The sequence below is a fragment of the Carassius auratus genome, chromosome 30 (assembly GCF_003368295.1).
Source record: "Carassius auratus strain Wakin chromosome 30, ASM336829v1, whole genome shotgun sequence".
NCBI lineage: Eukaryota > Metazoa > Chordata > Actinopteri > Cypriniformes > Cyprinidae > Carassius > Carassius auratus.
This window is the reverse complement of record NC_039272.1, coordinates 28,701,999-28,717,363: the sequence shown is the minus strand read 5'-3', so window position 1 is coordinate 28,717,363 and position 15,365 is coordinate 28,701,999. Positions and strand designations below refer to the sequence as shown.

Here is a 15,365-nt window from a genome sequence, read left to right as displayed (position 1 = left end):
GTTGCAAATTGTATTTGCCACATCAATAATTTGCTCTGTAACATCAGTTATGGAATCAGTGTTTTCAAATCAACACACTAAAAAGAAGAGAAGTTGTTCAGAGCACTAATTGTTAAACACTGTCTTGATTTTGCATCAGTCCAAATGAAAACAATGTAAGTAGTTCTTAGAAAAGAACAGAAGGCTGTGAAGACAAAAAGGTAAGTTAATCACAGATCTTAGCAAATAAATCTATGAAATCTTTACTGAAGTGACTAATGCTGATTTGATGTGAAAGTGTGACTCACAACATTGCATAGCTTTATTTAAAAAGAAAAAACTCAACGGTCAGAATAACTATACAGTTTACTGTTATATTTTTACCAGTCTGTCACCCTGTTTCACAGAACCACCACTGGAAAATACATAAAAATCGCATTGAAATATCCAGAAGGTTTATTGGGCTTATATTTATGCACCAGAACAATTTACATGCACCAAAAGTAATATTAAGCCCAGGAAGTTATGAATATATATACATATATATTTGGCAATAAAGTTGTGTTAACATGAATGCTTAACATAAACTACCATATTAAAACAGACCTTGCAAGGACTCACAGAGCCAAGATCCTCCAGGTTTGTATTTAATCAAGGATGTGGACTACTAACATTTATAAAGAAAGAACCACAAAGCAGAACAGTTTTTAACAGATTTTTAGTCTGGCACGCATATGATTAACACCCAAATGGTTCAAGAGTGAGCTGGCATGCTTCACTGACTCATTTTAGCTTTCTGTGGGAAGTATTGGGGGTTTTCTGGCGTGGCATTCTCAAAAAATAGTTTACCACATAAAAGAATGTAAATGTGAAATTAAATGAAATTTGAAAAAAAAAATCAATTAAAATATAATTGGTTAAATATATGGAAGCATGAATTGCTGGCCTTTTAAACCTGTATTGATGAAACTTAGTAGGAACCTGTGAATATTGAAGCGGAAGGGCGTTCTCACACTGAGTGCAAACTACTATATTCAGAAACATAATGGCATCTGATAAAAAACTAAAAAACAAAAAACAGGGTTGGAATGAGAAGCAAAATGCTATTGCTTAAATATTTATAAAGCAACATTTTGAAAAATCATTTATAATTTACTAGTTGATGCCCCTGGACATGTTTCAAATACATTTAACAGTACTTGCAAAGAACAGATAAAGTGAACTTATAATTTGAAAATCCACACTTTCAAATGAAAAAGTCAGTTAACTGTTGACCCAGCTGTACAGATCATTGTACACTTTTTTATGCTTAGAGAGCTGGTCATAACGTGTGCAAATATTACATAGTCTCTCTCTCCAGTCTGTGCACATTCTAACATTATACTTATTGTGCCATCTAAAATAAGACTCATAACGCTCTCTATCAGCAGCCACTTGTCTTAAGAAATTAGCCAGTGCCTGAATGCTGCTGAAGTCATTTACATGTATGAATGACTCTGGTGGAATGGATAGTTCATAAATTTTCCTGGGTGGGCCAAGGACCACCGGCACACTCCCCGCCTGAAACGAATTTCGCCACAGCTTCTCTGTGATATAGTCTGTGGACACTGAGTTTTCAAAAGCAAGGTAGAAATAACATCGAGATATTGTGGAAAGCAGCTTTTTGTTTGAGAGTGGCCTCTTGGACCACTGACCATATACTTCTATTAGTTTTGACGGAATGTGTTTCTCCAGCTGCTTGAAAACTAGGGAGCGACTCTGATTGGCGTTGTATTTGCTGACCACCCAGCAAACTAGGCATTCGCTCTTCTTCGGAATGGTGTATGTGGTATTAGTCCATTTCGAAATGAGCTCTCCGTATGGCATGTAGATGTCAGCGTCACGGCGATAACTCATTGTCCAGTTGAACAAACTGTTGTAGTTGCTGAGGTTGTGGTTGTTCATAGGAGGTTCCAGCGATAACCAAAGCCACTTTTGCATTGGTGAACGCGTAAGGTGGAGAGGCAGTTTGGAGTGACCAGTCCAGAGCTCATTGTGATGGAAGACTACAACATCTGCCTGAGCGAAAACAGATCGGTTATCCTCCAGAAAGCATCTGGGGATTTTATATTGATCCATACAGACACCTCTCTCCAGTTTGTAGCGAACTCCGAAAGGCCAGTGCCACAGGAGGATGGTGGTGTTGTCCTCTGGGCCTTTAGGTCCACTGGTCTCAGTGGTTTTACTCCAGGATAAGAAATTGTAGAGCAGCACGAAGCCAAACAGACAACAGAGGGCACATTTATAATTTTTCATCAACCGCATGGCGCAAATACTGTAAAGACACAGTGGTGGGGTGGTCACAGCAGGGTTATTATAGATATTAAATTAAAATCATAAAGCATTTATACTTATTTTAGGTGTCTGACAGGTAAAAACTTTTTGTTTAATATTTTATGAACTAATTAAATAAAAACTATACAGACAAACCCAAAACAAATCTACTAAAACTTTAATTAAATGTAAAATAAAATATAAAAATAAAACCAATTATTTAAAAAAAAGAAAGTAAAATAACAGAATGAAATCAACTCTGTCTTTTCCTTGTGACAGTAGTGACTAAAACTGAGCTTATGATACAATATGATGGTGTAAACCTATGACACTTAATCATCATTTTGCATTTTAGTCACAGCTTTTCATTGGTTAGTTAAAAAAAAAAATGCATAAATACTACCACACACTGCCATTTTAACAACCAAGTAATATATTTATTATTCCCAGTAAAGGTTAATATTTTACATCCAAATATATATATATATATATCTTCATTATTTTAGTCTTTTTTTATGTAATAACAGGCGCAATCAAAACATGTACTTGCCTACAGTTGAGAGTCCAGGAAGAACTTGAAAATGTATGGTGGTTTGTCTATAAAGCCACTGCTTTGAGTGTCAGTACCATATAAACCAAAAGCATCACCACTTGTGCTTAAATGTATAAACCAAAAGTGTCACTGCTTAGTGTGAGATTGACATTTAAACCAAGAGTGTGTATCCGGTTTGGCCCCGCCTGTTGGCAGAAAACTTCGCAATGCAGAAATATGGACACATGAAATCAACTGTGGTGCAAAGATTCACCATGCACATGTTTAGAGGCCACACCTCTTTCAGCACAGAGCAAGTAAGATTGCACCAGTAAAATTACACAAAACTAGGCACTGATAGTACATGTGGTTCAGATCATATTTTAAGCCCTAATTCAATGTTTATATTATGTAATATTATATAGACTGTGTATACACTGAAAAAAAATATTTAATTAATCATAGGGCAAGTTATTTATTTTTCATTGTCTCACGTAAGGCTATATAGATGTGAATCATTACCTTAATTTTTTTTTTTTTAATTGGATGAATTAATCATTTTTTTTAGTGTAGGTTCCATTTACATTTAAAAACATTTGACAAAAATGCTGAACGTTTGTGATTCACCAAGTTATTCAAATAATTTGAGTCTTCATTGTGATATAGCGAAAGATCTTGGTGAGGGGAAGAAAATATTTCGAAATCGCACTTTTCCTTTTCCTTTTCCTGTTGTGGACTGTGGTTGGAGACTGAAAAAAACCCCCACAATCTGCTCTCCGATCAGCACTTGATTTTGAAATGCTGTGGGCAGGATTATACTGATCATTTGTCATGATGAGGAATATCAACTTAATCCACTCTGTCTGAAATGTTAACATTAATGTTTATGTCATTTATCTGACTATTTTAACTTGTGACATTATGAATGTTAAAACTGTGGGTAGACTGGGGAGTGTTGCAACAAGCAGTCAATTGTAACACTGTCAGTTTTAACACAAGTCAGAAAAGCGCTCTGGTGACAGGGGCGCTGCACAAGATCCCGGGCACTATGCATAGGCAGGCCTAATGGGCCCCCTTCCCCTTGAAAATATATATTCCAGACTTTTCAAGGGCCCTCTCTTCCTTTGGGGCCCTGGTAATCAGTACTGGTTTTACCCCCAGTCCAGCGCCCCTGTGTGGTGATGTCATTTTTATCATATTTTTGAGTTTAGAGAAGAAGCTACTTCATTGGCTAGCAATCATTGTAGATTGCTTTATTGTAGATTACAATGTTACTTACAATTAACATGTGATATCCCAAAATTTGCATAAAATAGGAGGATGATGACATAACTAGTAACTGGACCCTTATGTGACAGAAATACATTACATGAACACTTATACATACATGGAAATTATGCAAAATTTAAATCCTTAAAAAATACAATATGATGTTTGTCACTTTAAATTGTTAGCTTTATTCAAAGCTGATTATTCTTTGTTCTTCAATGAAGTTCTTGTAAAAACAAAAATTGTATACTGTGGATAGTGTGATTGCAAATTGCCTAACACTTTTATATGTATCCCCAGCCTGTGTTACTGTAAAACTCACACCAGATTGTGATTGTGTAGTAGAACAAGTCCATCTGAGCTTTATTTGTAAAGGACAAATGCAGGACAAATATAAAAGGACAAATCTTTTTTTTTTTAAAGTTTGTAAGATCTACACAAACATCCACCGAGTTATTGATGCTCAAACAAAAGCGTTACTTTCATCCCCAGTCTCCCCTAATAGCATTTATTACTTCTAGCCACTAGACAAGGTGTTTACCAAATATTTGGTCACTGAATCATTTACTCATTCATTAAAACACTAAATCAACAGAGACAAGTCTTCTCACAATGACAATTCAGAATGAGCTTTATTGCCAAATGTGCACACACAGAAGGAATTCATCTTAGTGACAAGATGCTTCCAGTCAGTGGACAGTAACATCACCACCACCACCACCAACAATAATATATATACTACTATATATAAATAAACATTATACACATTAAATATTCATAATTCATCCGGGGAAAAAACTCTACAAAAATCTTGCCATATAAAATACTATAAGAATAGCATAACCTTGTTATTCCAAAGCCTGCCTGCAAGACAATACATGAATAAATGGAAGTTAATGTGAATGCTTCATTCACTTAATTCGTTTGTAATAACTTTTTCAAGTTTATTCAAGTTTTTAAAAAAAATAACAAGGCAATATATAAAATATATCTTGAATTTGTTATGTTTAAAAATAAAAATGTAAAGGTAATACAATGATTATTGTGAATAGAAAAGGTTGGGGGGCTTGGATTATTGATTTGGAGAGGATGGGAGCCACTGCTCTAAAATAGTGTACGTATAATCCAGAGTTAATATAATAAGAGTTGCCCCGCAACATCTGGCCTTGAGATGCGTGTCTAATGGTTGTTAATTACTACTACAGTGATTATTATAAGCCATGTCTTGTGGGAACTGATTACTCGAGCTATTTTCTCCCTAATAACGTACTATTTAGACCAGTGCCCAGCTGCAGAGGGTGCTCTTCGCTTTTCTTTCCAATGGTAACTCGCCATAATAACATACAGTACTCTGATCAAAGATCACAGACTTCATGAAACCCACGACAGCCACAAAATAAAATGTGATCTCGGCGAAGTCTGTCCAGCCAGGAGGGATTACCTCAGTCCTGGAAAGAAAAGCTAAAAATGGTGAGATCAAAATGTTCTCACATCGATGGAGTTTCTAAAAATAGCCAGGCGTCGCAGAATGATGAGGATTCAGCAGCGCATCAGTAATCCAGCTGAGGCAGCGGCTAGATTACCATAAAAATCACATCTGATTTACCTGACACATCGCTCGCTCGCTCAAGTTACTATAGCAATAAGAAACGTTCGCTCGCGCTCGCTACGTTCGGCTGACAGGAGTAACGTTATCTCCGCCCACTGCTCAGTGAGATGCAAATATCTACATCCTCTGCTACTAAAAATCATTTTGTTCACAAACCCAACCCTCGAAATTTAGGATGTTTGGCTTTGTCTCACGCCGGAGAGGACAAAATGCAGACGGAGCGGAATCTCAAAACAACAACAACACTGTGATGAATATATTATAATTAGCGACTTCAATCTCCAACTCATCGAAAATGGGATTTCTTCACCAGCTGCACCTTCTTCTGTGGAAAAACATGACTTTAAAGCGCAGAGGACCGGTAAGAGTGTTTTTGTTTACATGTGTCACGAGTATATTTTTTATTTTAATTTAGGCCTTGATGTGTTTTTGTTTCGAGCAGGCGGCCGTCCGTCAGTCACGTTGAGGTATTGTAAAACATTAGCATACAGGGAAAACAATGTTACTCGTGGCTTCGGTGGTACAGTTTCATCACGATCTGGCCTTTTAAATGTTGTACAGTTTTCACATCTAGGCTAACGTTACCTAAACAAAGTGTGCGGGCGGTGTTGTGTCGACAGCCGATCACCTACTAACAGGTTGTTTGGGAAACTAACAGGTTGTTCTCTGAACAATCTGTTGGTTCGACTATGACCAAACATCTCAAGCAAGGTGAGGTGCCGCTAAACGACCTGTTAGCAGGGTGATGTATTGAGGAAGAAAACAATATATATCAGATGCACTTAAACAAATATGGGATATGCAAAAACTATGTTTTATGACATGTCACTAGCCTTGACTCTAAGGAAATGTGATCCTGGTGCATCAAGGACTGAAGTACTGTACAGCAGTATTACACCAGACGACAAAACACTATTCTTATTAAAACAAAGTAGTTCTGTAATTTTTTATCTATTCATGGCTAATTTTGGCATGTCTGTAGGAGTAGAGTAACCTTTATTTTTATCCTTGCGGAGGAGAAAATGCAATGTTGCAGCACCAAAATACTGTATCTGGAGTTGCAACAAATCCCCTGAGTTCAGAAAACCTTTATATAAATACCCAAATGTATTGGGTATTTTTACCTACAGTATTTGCATCTGGCTGCAGGGGAAAAGGACAATTTCAGTATATAGTGGGGATCCAAAAGTCTGAAACCACCTAAAAATGTGGTATTTTGATTTTCAGATCAAATTCTATGTAGATTTTTTTTATTCTCTTAATAAGAATGCTTGTTATATAATTTGTAATGGTGTTTTTTTTTTTTTTTTTTTTTTTTTTTGTATGTATAAATGCAAAATAGATACATTTTCTTTGGAGGAAACATTACAATTTAATAAAAAAATATAACATGAAAATAGAGTACTGAAAAATGTACATGTACATGTGCGACATGTTAATTTAGATGTTTCATTTAAATATTGAATAATAGCATTAATATTTAAAAGCTATCTTAAGGCCATAATGATAATGATAAAGATATAGTTTTAAAAAAATCATTCTAAATCTAAAAGAATAGCAGAGTCCATGCCACAACTGTAATGACAATGGAGGAACAGCATTGTTGGAATCACATTTACAAATTTTTTTTCCAGCTTATGAGCAACAGAACCAATCAGCCAATCAGAATCTATCCTGCTTCAATGAGTTTGACAAAACTGCAGTGTGTGCTGATAGTGTTATGAACAGAACATAATTGTGCATTGGGGTGAATGGAAAAATGGTGATCATTAGTTATCTTTATAGTTATCGTTCTTGATGTGAACGCACCTTTAAAGCAAACTGTTTCATAATGGAGTTTCTGGGCGTAATATAGCACTCTAAATATTTATATAAAGGCCAGGCCATTGTAATTTTTTTATTTTATGACTAAGTGTAGCAGCATTTTAAGAATGCTTGTAAGTTAGAGGGCTGGTTTTTCTAGGCTTGATTGTGTTTATGGGGTGCAGTCTAACATGTGTTAATGGTGTTTTTTTTTTTGTTTTTTTTTTATGAATTATTTTTCACATAATTTACCTTTATTCCACACCGCTCTGTCCCTTCTACTATAAACGCGCTGATCATTTCCTGCTTTTATGAAGCCCCTCCATCAGAAATACGCGATGGGCTCTGATTGGTTTGCTAGTCCAGTGCATTGTGATTGGCTAAACCGCCTCTAGTGCACATCTAAGCATCCCGCCCCTCACCTCATCACAATGTGCTCCGGTTGTATTGTAAACAATGGCGTCATCTATATTGCTTTTCATTTAGCGCTCGATTGAGACGAGAATATTTGTGAAGAGGATCACACAGAACCTGTGCAAGCACAGCTCTTAGTGGTATGTTTTTTGTTTGTTGTTGTCTTATTATTTTAGATACACTGTTATTTGTAAATGCTACTGCTTCTGTTAGCTTTTAATATACAGTTATCCTGATTAAAGCTTAAATACAGTACGGCAACCGCACGCACGTCCATATATAACCAAAGAGTTTGACATGACTTGTCAAACTCTTTAAGACAAGCCATGTCATTTGGTGGCCATCTTTAAAACACGTCTTGGGCATCCAAGTGCAGTGCATCTCTTAATGGGAAAACATCAAATTCTCCACAACTGTTCACTGAGATTTGGATTAAATTTTATATTTGAAATCACCAAAGAAATCTGACAACAGCTGTGTCATAAATGTTCTAACGGCAGCTGCAGATGATTTTACTGATTAGTGATTGGCTCTTTCATTCAGAAGGCAGGGCTTCCTGCGATTAAGCGACCATTTACATTTAATCATTTAGCAGATGCTTTTATCTAAAGCGACTTACAAATGAGAACAATAGAAGTAATAACACCAAACAGGTAATTAAGTACTTTTTAACCATATTGATCGTTACATTTTTCCCCATTCAAAACTATACGAGTGACACGTCTAAAAATCAGTGAATAAATGGAACAGCTCATTGTTTGAGCTGGTGATCTGAATAAGAGGTTGAGACAAACAGAGAGAGAGAGAGAGAGATGCAGGACGATGTGAGGAACAGGATTGAGAACTGCTGCTATAGAACATTGATTTTGAAACTTTGTGAAACCATTAGAATCGTTAGAAGACAGAATCAGAATTCTAATATGAATAGAGATTTTACATGCACCCCTATTTTTCTTTGTTTTCTCTAAAGCAGCACAGCATGGTTTCGTCCCGTATGTTGCATGTTCCCGAGGGCTGGGTTTGTCTGGAAGTATCTTGTTATAGTCCCAACAAGCCGTTTTTGTAGGCATTAAACTGCCAGAATTTTAAAAATCTCCGTTTGCATTGAACTTTCAGCACTGAAACTTTGCAGATATTGCTTATGCTCAAACAGCAACATAACACACGAATGTTAAAAAAATTAAATCGCAAACAACCACCCCTTTAATCCTAATCTTTATTATATCAGCTTTCTGCTACTATGAAACCATATCTGGTATTGAACAGAAGTGGGCTCTCAAGAGCCCTGTCCTAACACTCAATTAGGAAATAAGCCACACTACTTTGAGCAGCGATTTGACCTTGGGATGATACTTAATTACTAAGCATTGTTCCTTTCTTTATAAGCCTGGCTGCACCATTATGTTATTTTTAGAAGCAGTAGCATTTTACAATAGCTCACGTTTGCAGCATACGTCAGGCTCCCTGGAGGTAAGGATCACCCCATCAAGAATAGTAACAGTTACGTCACTGGACCAGTTTGATGGATCTATTTCATTGGGAGTTTGAAGGCTTTGTAGATTGATGGGACCCTGGGAAGTGGCTAGTCAGCAAAAGGTTCAGCCCACTCTGTCCATTGGATGCTACATAAATGAGGTCCAGTGAGTTCAGCTCTCCACTGGCTGCCTGCCTTTATTGGTTACTTACTGCTGTTATGTTTGTGGTGAATGCAGTCGGCTTTTTGTCAAGAGTGTGTGGGGTTTGATGGTGTTGGAGTGCAGATGTGTTCACATGTTTGTCAGAGATGGAGATGTTTTTGTTGATTTGATGATGTAGTTCTGAATGAATGGGCAGCTGATGGAGATGCAGTTGGTGGTTAACAGCTTTCCTCTTATGTTTGCAGACTGATATGTTGATTTTATGGTGAGGATGCAGTTATATTCAAAAAACTGTCATAAAATCCCTCACAGCATCTAAATGACAACTTGTTTGTCTCAGCTGTCTGAATCCCACAGACATTTCTCTATAACCTAGTCATAATATATATAAGCATAAATGTCTCTCCAAATTAAAAACCTGGCTCTTAAAATTAGGACTAAATGGGCAAATTCCAGAATCGCTTAGCTTAAAGTAAAAATAGTGCATTGACTTTACATGGTCGTTTGCTGTAGTGAATTAAATCTATTAAATTAAAATTAATAAATGTATCACTTATTTAGACGACCATGTCTTCATAATTATTTAGTCAAAGGCTATATACCCAAGATGTATAGTTTTGAATGGGGAAAAATGCAACGCTCAATATGTCAGCTGAATCGGAGGAAGCCCCGCCTTCTGAATGAAAGAGCCAATCGTTAATCAATAGTCAGCGTGTCACTGCAGCTGGCGTTAGAAGTCACTGCAGCTGGCGTTAGAAGTCCCGGTTGCTATAGAAAGTCAGCGTTCTGAGACGTACGCACAGGACTGCGAATGCACACTGACTGATCTAGTCTGAATAATAAGCTTTTTATAATGCAATTTGAGCAAAATAAACATTTATGACACAGTTGATATCAGATTTCTTTGGTGATTTCAAATATCAAATTTAAGCGCAAGCTCAGTGTACAGTTTTGTAGAATTTGATTTTTCCCCATTTTCAAAGAGATAGGAGCTGCACTTGCATTCCCGAGAGGCGTTTCAAAGATGGCCACTGAGTGACATGACTTGTCTTAAAGGGACTTTGGTTTAGTTTAAACTTGTATTTTGGAAACAATTAATTTTACATTAGACATTGTGTTTCATTCAGTCAGTTGTTGGATCGATTCAGAGTGTTAATTTTTTTAGATAAAGACATTAATAAGAATCCACTCATCAAGGCCATGTTTTCATGAATCATAGTTTGTTCTGTGTTGTGTTATGCCAGTAAGATTTTAAATTGCTGTTACAATTTGTATTATTATTTATTTTCGCTACATGTGCGACAGTCTGGAGCCCTTCTTAAACCCTCTTCCCCGCTAGACTGGGTGCTTGTTTTTCTTTTTTAACAAAGCAATATCTTCACTTCCTGCCCCATCATAATTTTTTTTTTTTAATTCCACATTTTATAGTCTGTGCTATGAAGGTTGAAGGTTAGAAGAACATTAACCCAAAATTGGTCTTTTAATGCACCGGTTGCCTTTACCTTATGCCAAGTGCAACACGGGCTGACCTACTTCCTGTGAGCTTCAAGCCCTGAACAACTGGTTGAAGCAGGGATGGGCGAAACTGTCTGCGTATCTATGGAGACAGAGATTGAAAGAGAGAGAATGAGATGGAAGTAAGAGAAAGAGTCAAGACACAGACAGTAGTCTGATAACCGGACAGTCATCAAGAAAGCAAGTTATTGTAATGGCAGCTGTCTGAATTATGCATGCTGACTGTATGTTAATGGAATCACAGTATGTGTTTTGTGAGCTGGTTTTATGCTGTGATCTCAATAGTAGAAATGCAGATACGCTACCGTTTCATTAACAATTCAGTTTGTGTATTTGGGGATGATGGTATTGGCCATTTCTTTCCATTAAGAACAGCTACTAAAATGCAGTCTAAATGTGGGCTCAAATCTTTAATGACATCATAGATTTGTGCTAACTGTTTAGCCTATATGCCAGATATATTAACATTAAGCATTTTAAAACAATGTAAATATGCCATTTACTGAGTAGCAATACAGAAAACATTGTTCCTTTTACATTAGTTGCTTTAGCTTCCTTTCAGTGCTGTGAGAAATAACAAGGACATCAGTGGTCCTTTAGTTTGGCACACATGTAATCTGAGTTTGGCTAACTATAGAGGGTTCCATTTTTGTGATGAAAATTAAATGGGAAGATCCATGTGAAGTATTAAGTGTTCTAAGATAGTTGATTCAGCAAGCAATAAAGTTATGCTGCACCAGCGAGCCCCTTTTGAGATTAAGCCTGCATCAGTGAAAGACTAATCATATATGTAAGCCCAAAATGATTTAACTACTTTAAAAGGAAGTTAATTGAGAAGCAGTATGTTTTTGAGATGCATTGGATTGTAATTAGAAATGACGTTGTGGAATGTGTTGTAATGCGGCGATATGGCAGCAGAGTATTCATGGTCCTTGTATGGATATTTTTTGTACTACTTTTAATTATTTCTTTTTTCTTTATTAATTTCTGCAATTAATTTACCCAACTTGCCCACAACTCCATTCTTACTTTGGTTTGTACATCATTTTAAAGATTAGTTCCCTTACACAATAAAAATGTCTTGATAATTTACTCACCCCCATTGTCATCCAAGATGTTCATGTCTTTCTTTCTTCAGTCAAAAAGAATTAAGGGTTGTGACGAAAACATTGTAGGTTCATTGCTGTTTCAGTGCCTCTTCAAAAGGCTCTACACAATTCCAGTCAAGGAATAAGGGTCTTATCTAGCGAAATGGCCATTTTCGAAAAAATAAAAATTTGGATATACTTTTTAACCGTCTTGCACTAGCCCGACCTCATGCATTACGTAATCATGTTGGAAAGGTCACGCGTAGGCAGACATACTTACCCAGTATTTACAAAGCGAACGTGCAAAGGAAGTCAAATGCTTTACAAAAAAGGTAAAATTATGTTGGACGATTTTGAAGTTGAAGGAGAAAATGAGATGGAGTTTTTCACCCTTCCTTTTTAAACCAAAGTACACAGGCAAAGAGATAACCATGTGTGACCTTTCCAGTGTGATTATGTAATGTGTGAAGTTGCACATGCGCATTGCAGAGCTAGTGGAAGATGAGCATTTGTGGCTAAAAAAGTATTTAATTTATGTTTTTTTTTATCAGAAAATGACCAATCGTTTCACTTGATAAGACCCTTATTCCTTGTTTGGGATCATGTAGAGCCCTTTGAAGCTGCATTGAAGTTGCAGTTTGGATCTTAAACCCATTGAAGACTACTATATTGAGCAAAATGTATGCAGAACCAAAGTCTCCCACCTTCCCTTAAACTTTAGCATGGTGATTTCGATTACTTCAGAGCACTGATACACTGTTAAAAAATGTATTGTGGATCTTGTAATTTCAATTTAAAAAAATTAATGTGATAATTAAAAATAATGTGTAGATTTCATTTAAGAAATTGTGATTCAGTGTTGTATAGAAAATATTAAGGACCTTTTACTAATAAAGCCAAGAGATGTGTTTTCCTCTTTTCTTTTCTTTTTTTAAGGAAACTTTAGCAGTTTTGGAGCTTTGAGTAACTGATTAAAAAAAAAAAGTTTTATTTTAGAGGTGATTGTTCGTTCTCAGCATGCTTTTGCATGTGGCCGGATACGTAGAGTAAATTTTTTGTTTTGAGCATCTATTCATGTTTAATGTTCAGTTATGTTTGACATTTGAAAGCATTTCTGTTACACTGAAGTTTCCATTGCACAGGGCAATCGTAACCATTGTGGAGAAGAGTAGAGCTTATGGTTATGGATACTAAGGCTTTAAGCCTCTGTGCAGTACTTTCCAGTATTTCTCAAGTATTTTCCTACTTGAACCCTTTGGCTGTATACTGTATTTGTCTTTTAAATAACTCGAAGTCAAATACAAACAGACCTCACTCAAAATCACATACTTTTGAGAATCAGCTTAAAATAAATGAGAACATTTCACTAATTATATTAAATTCAATTTATTAAGGTAGATTCCATTTAAAAAAATCAAGCCCGAAAAATTACTCAAAAATATTATGTGTAATATTGCTTCCTTAATTATTTTTAAGTAAACAGCGTGTTCCATTTTTTACAGTGTATGTGCAAATGTGTTAGTCATACATTTGCAAGAAGATTAATGTGATTAAATGGGTAGTGTGGGAGTGCGGCATACCAGTACAGTATACAGACGTGCACAGTAACATTTACTACAGTAGGATGATTGTGAGACATGAATGCTGTGAACATTTTGTGTGATTATGGAGATTTGTGACTCATTCACCAGTTGCATAAAGAAAAAGTGGCATTAAGGATAGTATGGATGTTCATGGACCGTGTACTGTAGATAATAGTGATCTCGTCGGTAGAAAGCAGTACTTTGGAGCAGTATTGTTTACTGTCCGTCTGCTTGTAGAGTAAGTGGGGCACTGAAAGTTCCCCGTGTCCAGTGATTGTTGTCCTGCTAGCCCAGCATAGCTCAGACAGCCTTCTGAATTATTGAGATCTCTCCATACTACTGGGAGAAAATCAGCACTAAAGCAAGATTGGATGAAATAAACATGAGATAGAGTAGAAAAGGAATGAGGGATAGAGTGACAGGTGGAAAGTACTTTAATGGTCAGCCGTTCTGGAGGAGCAAGATTTAGGTAGGAGAAAGTTGCTGGATGGAAACGTCTTTTGTCAGTGCAGTGCTGACAAGCAGTCAGTGACGTGATTGCTGGAGTGAGAGAGGACTGTAATGAGGACAGGTAGGGCAGTGTGTTAAATGAGGATCCAGTGAGACAGTAGAGGTGTTAGAAAGAGTGTTTTAGGCAAAGGTGAAGAAGGCATGAGACACTGCAGAAATTAAATGAAGTGGGGCAGGAAAGAGGGATTGTGGAGTACAGCTCAAGAGGCAATGAGTTATCCTTTATTTCGGCAACAAGATCAGATATAAAACCCTGACCTTTAAGCCTCTCATTGTGTGCCTGGCTTAAATGAATGGCAATACGTGTCCAGAGTCAGGGACGGTCCCTCTGAAAAGATTATTATTGCAGCAGTGTTCACCTTGTAAAACCAAGCTCAGGCAGGGAGCCATAAATTGGGGCAGAGAGAGAGAGGTGGAGAGAACCTGGTTAGTTTTGGAGATAGATTTAAGTTTGCCACCATAATAGATTCTCTTAACTGAGTGTCTGTAAACGTAATGCAGAACCAGCCTGTATTTCCACTAACTTAAGAGCTGAACGATGACTTAACTGTCACTACATACTGACATCTTTCATGTAAAATAAGTTTTGCGTGTTCTAGTTTGTTTTGTCTCAGTCTAATTCCTCGGGCTTGTCACTTCAGTGGTTCAGTGCAGAGACTTTTTGGCTTGTAATTGCCTTTTCTTAATTCTAAACATATATAAGGATTTCATAATCAGACTTTGTGTTAATAATGATGGTAATTAGCACAACCTACCAGATTGATTTTAGGTGATATGTGTGACCTTAGCTCAACCATCAATGGAAGTTTAAGGAATTTATGCACCAAAGTTTAAAAATGTAATTTTATAGACGTTTAAATCTCTGATACACTAGTAACAGTAAAAAAAAGTAAAAGTTAAAATTTAATAATAAAACCGTAAAAAGGAAGATTTTTTTTTTCTGTCACATGAACTACCCCACCTATAATTTTGATAATATTGAGACTTTTTTTTTAAGGAAGTACAATTACCTTACAGACTTGTGAAAATGGGCATTTGTTTTATATACTAAACATACTAAATATAAAAATGTCTTATAAAATAAAACCTTTTAAATATGTTTCCCTTTGAAAG

General features: G+C 36.4%; 2 protein-coding genes across 4 annotated transcripts in view; one reads left to right on the top strand and one right to left on the bottom strand.

Moving 5' to 3' along the window:
- Nucleotides 1-417: 417 nt before the first annotated feature.
- Nucleotides 418-2,988, bottom strand: LOC113049877 (alpha-(1,3)-fucosyltransferase 7). Its single transcript, XM_026212588.1, has 2 exons — nucleotides 2,843-2,988; nucleotides 418-2,293 (listed from the first exon to the last, which is right to left on the bottom strand). Exon 2 carries the CDS (start codon nucleotides 2,281-2,283, stop codon nucleotides 1,243-1,245), a length of 1,041 nt encoding a protein of 346 aa, XP_026068373.1. The 5' UTR covers nucleotides 2,284-2,293; nucleotides 2,843-2,988; the 3' UTR covers nucleotides 418-1,242.
- Nucleotides 2,989-5,420: 2,432 nt separating this feature from the next.
- abca2 (ATP-binding cassette, sub-family A (ABC1), member 2) overlaps nucleotides 5,421-15,365 on the top strand; it is a 56,600-nt gene continuing 46,655 nt past the window's right edge. For 2 of the 3 annotated variants that reach the window (XM_026212586.1, XM_026212585.1), the window contains exon 1: nucleotides 5,422-6,063. In XM_026212586.1, coding sequence (XP_026068371.1) covers nucleotides 5,998-6,063 — 66 coding nt within the window. In that variant the 5' untranslated portion in view covers nucleotides 5,422-5,997. Of the gene's footprint in view, nucleotides 6,064-15,365 lie in introns of all 3 variants that reach the window. The other variant, XM_026212587.1, reaches the window with a different exon arrangement.

Bases quoted from the DNA above. Each gene is read 5' to 3' on its own strand.
- LOC113049877 (XM_026212588.1), bottom strand. From the start codon at position 2,283: ATGCGGTTGATGAAAAATTATAAATGTGCCCTCTGTTGTCTGTTTGGC.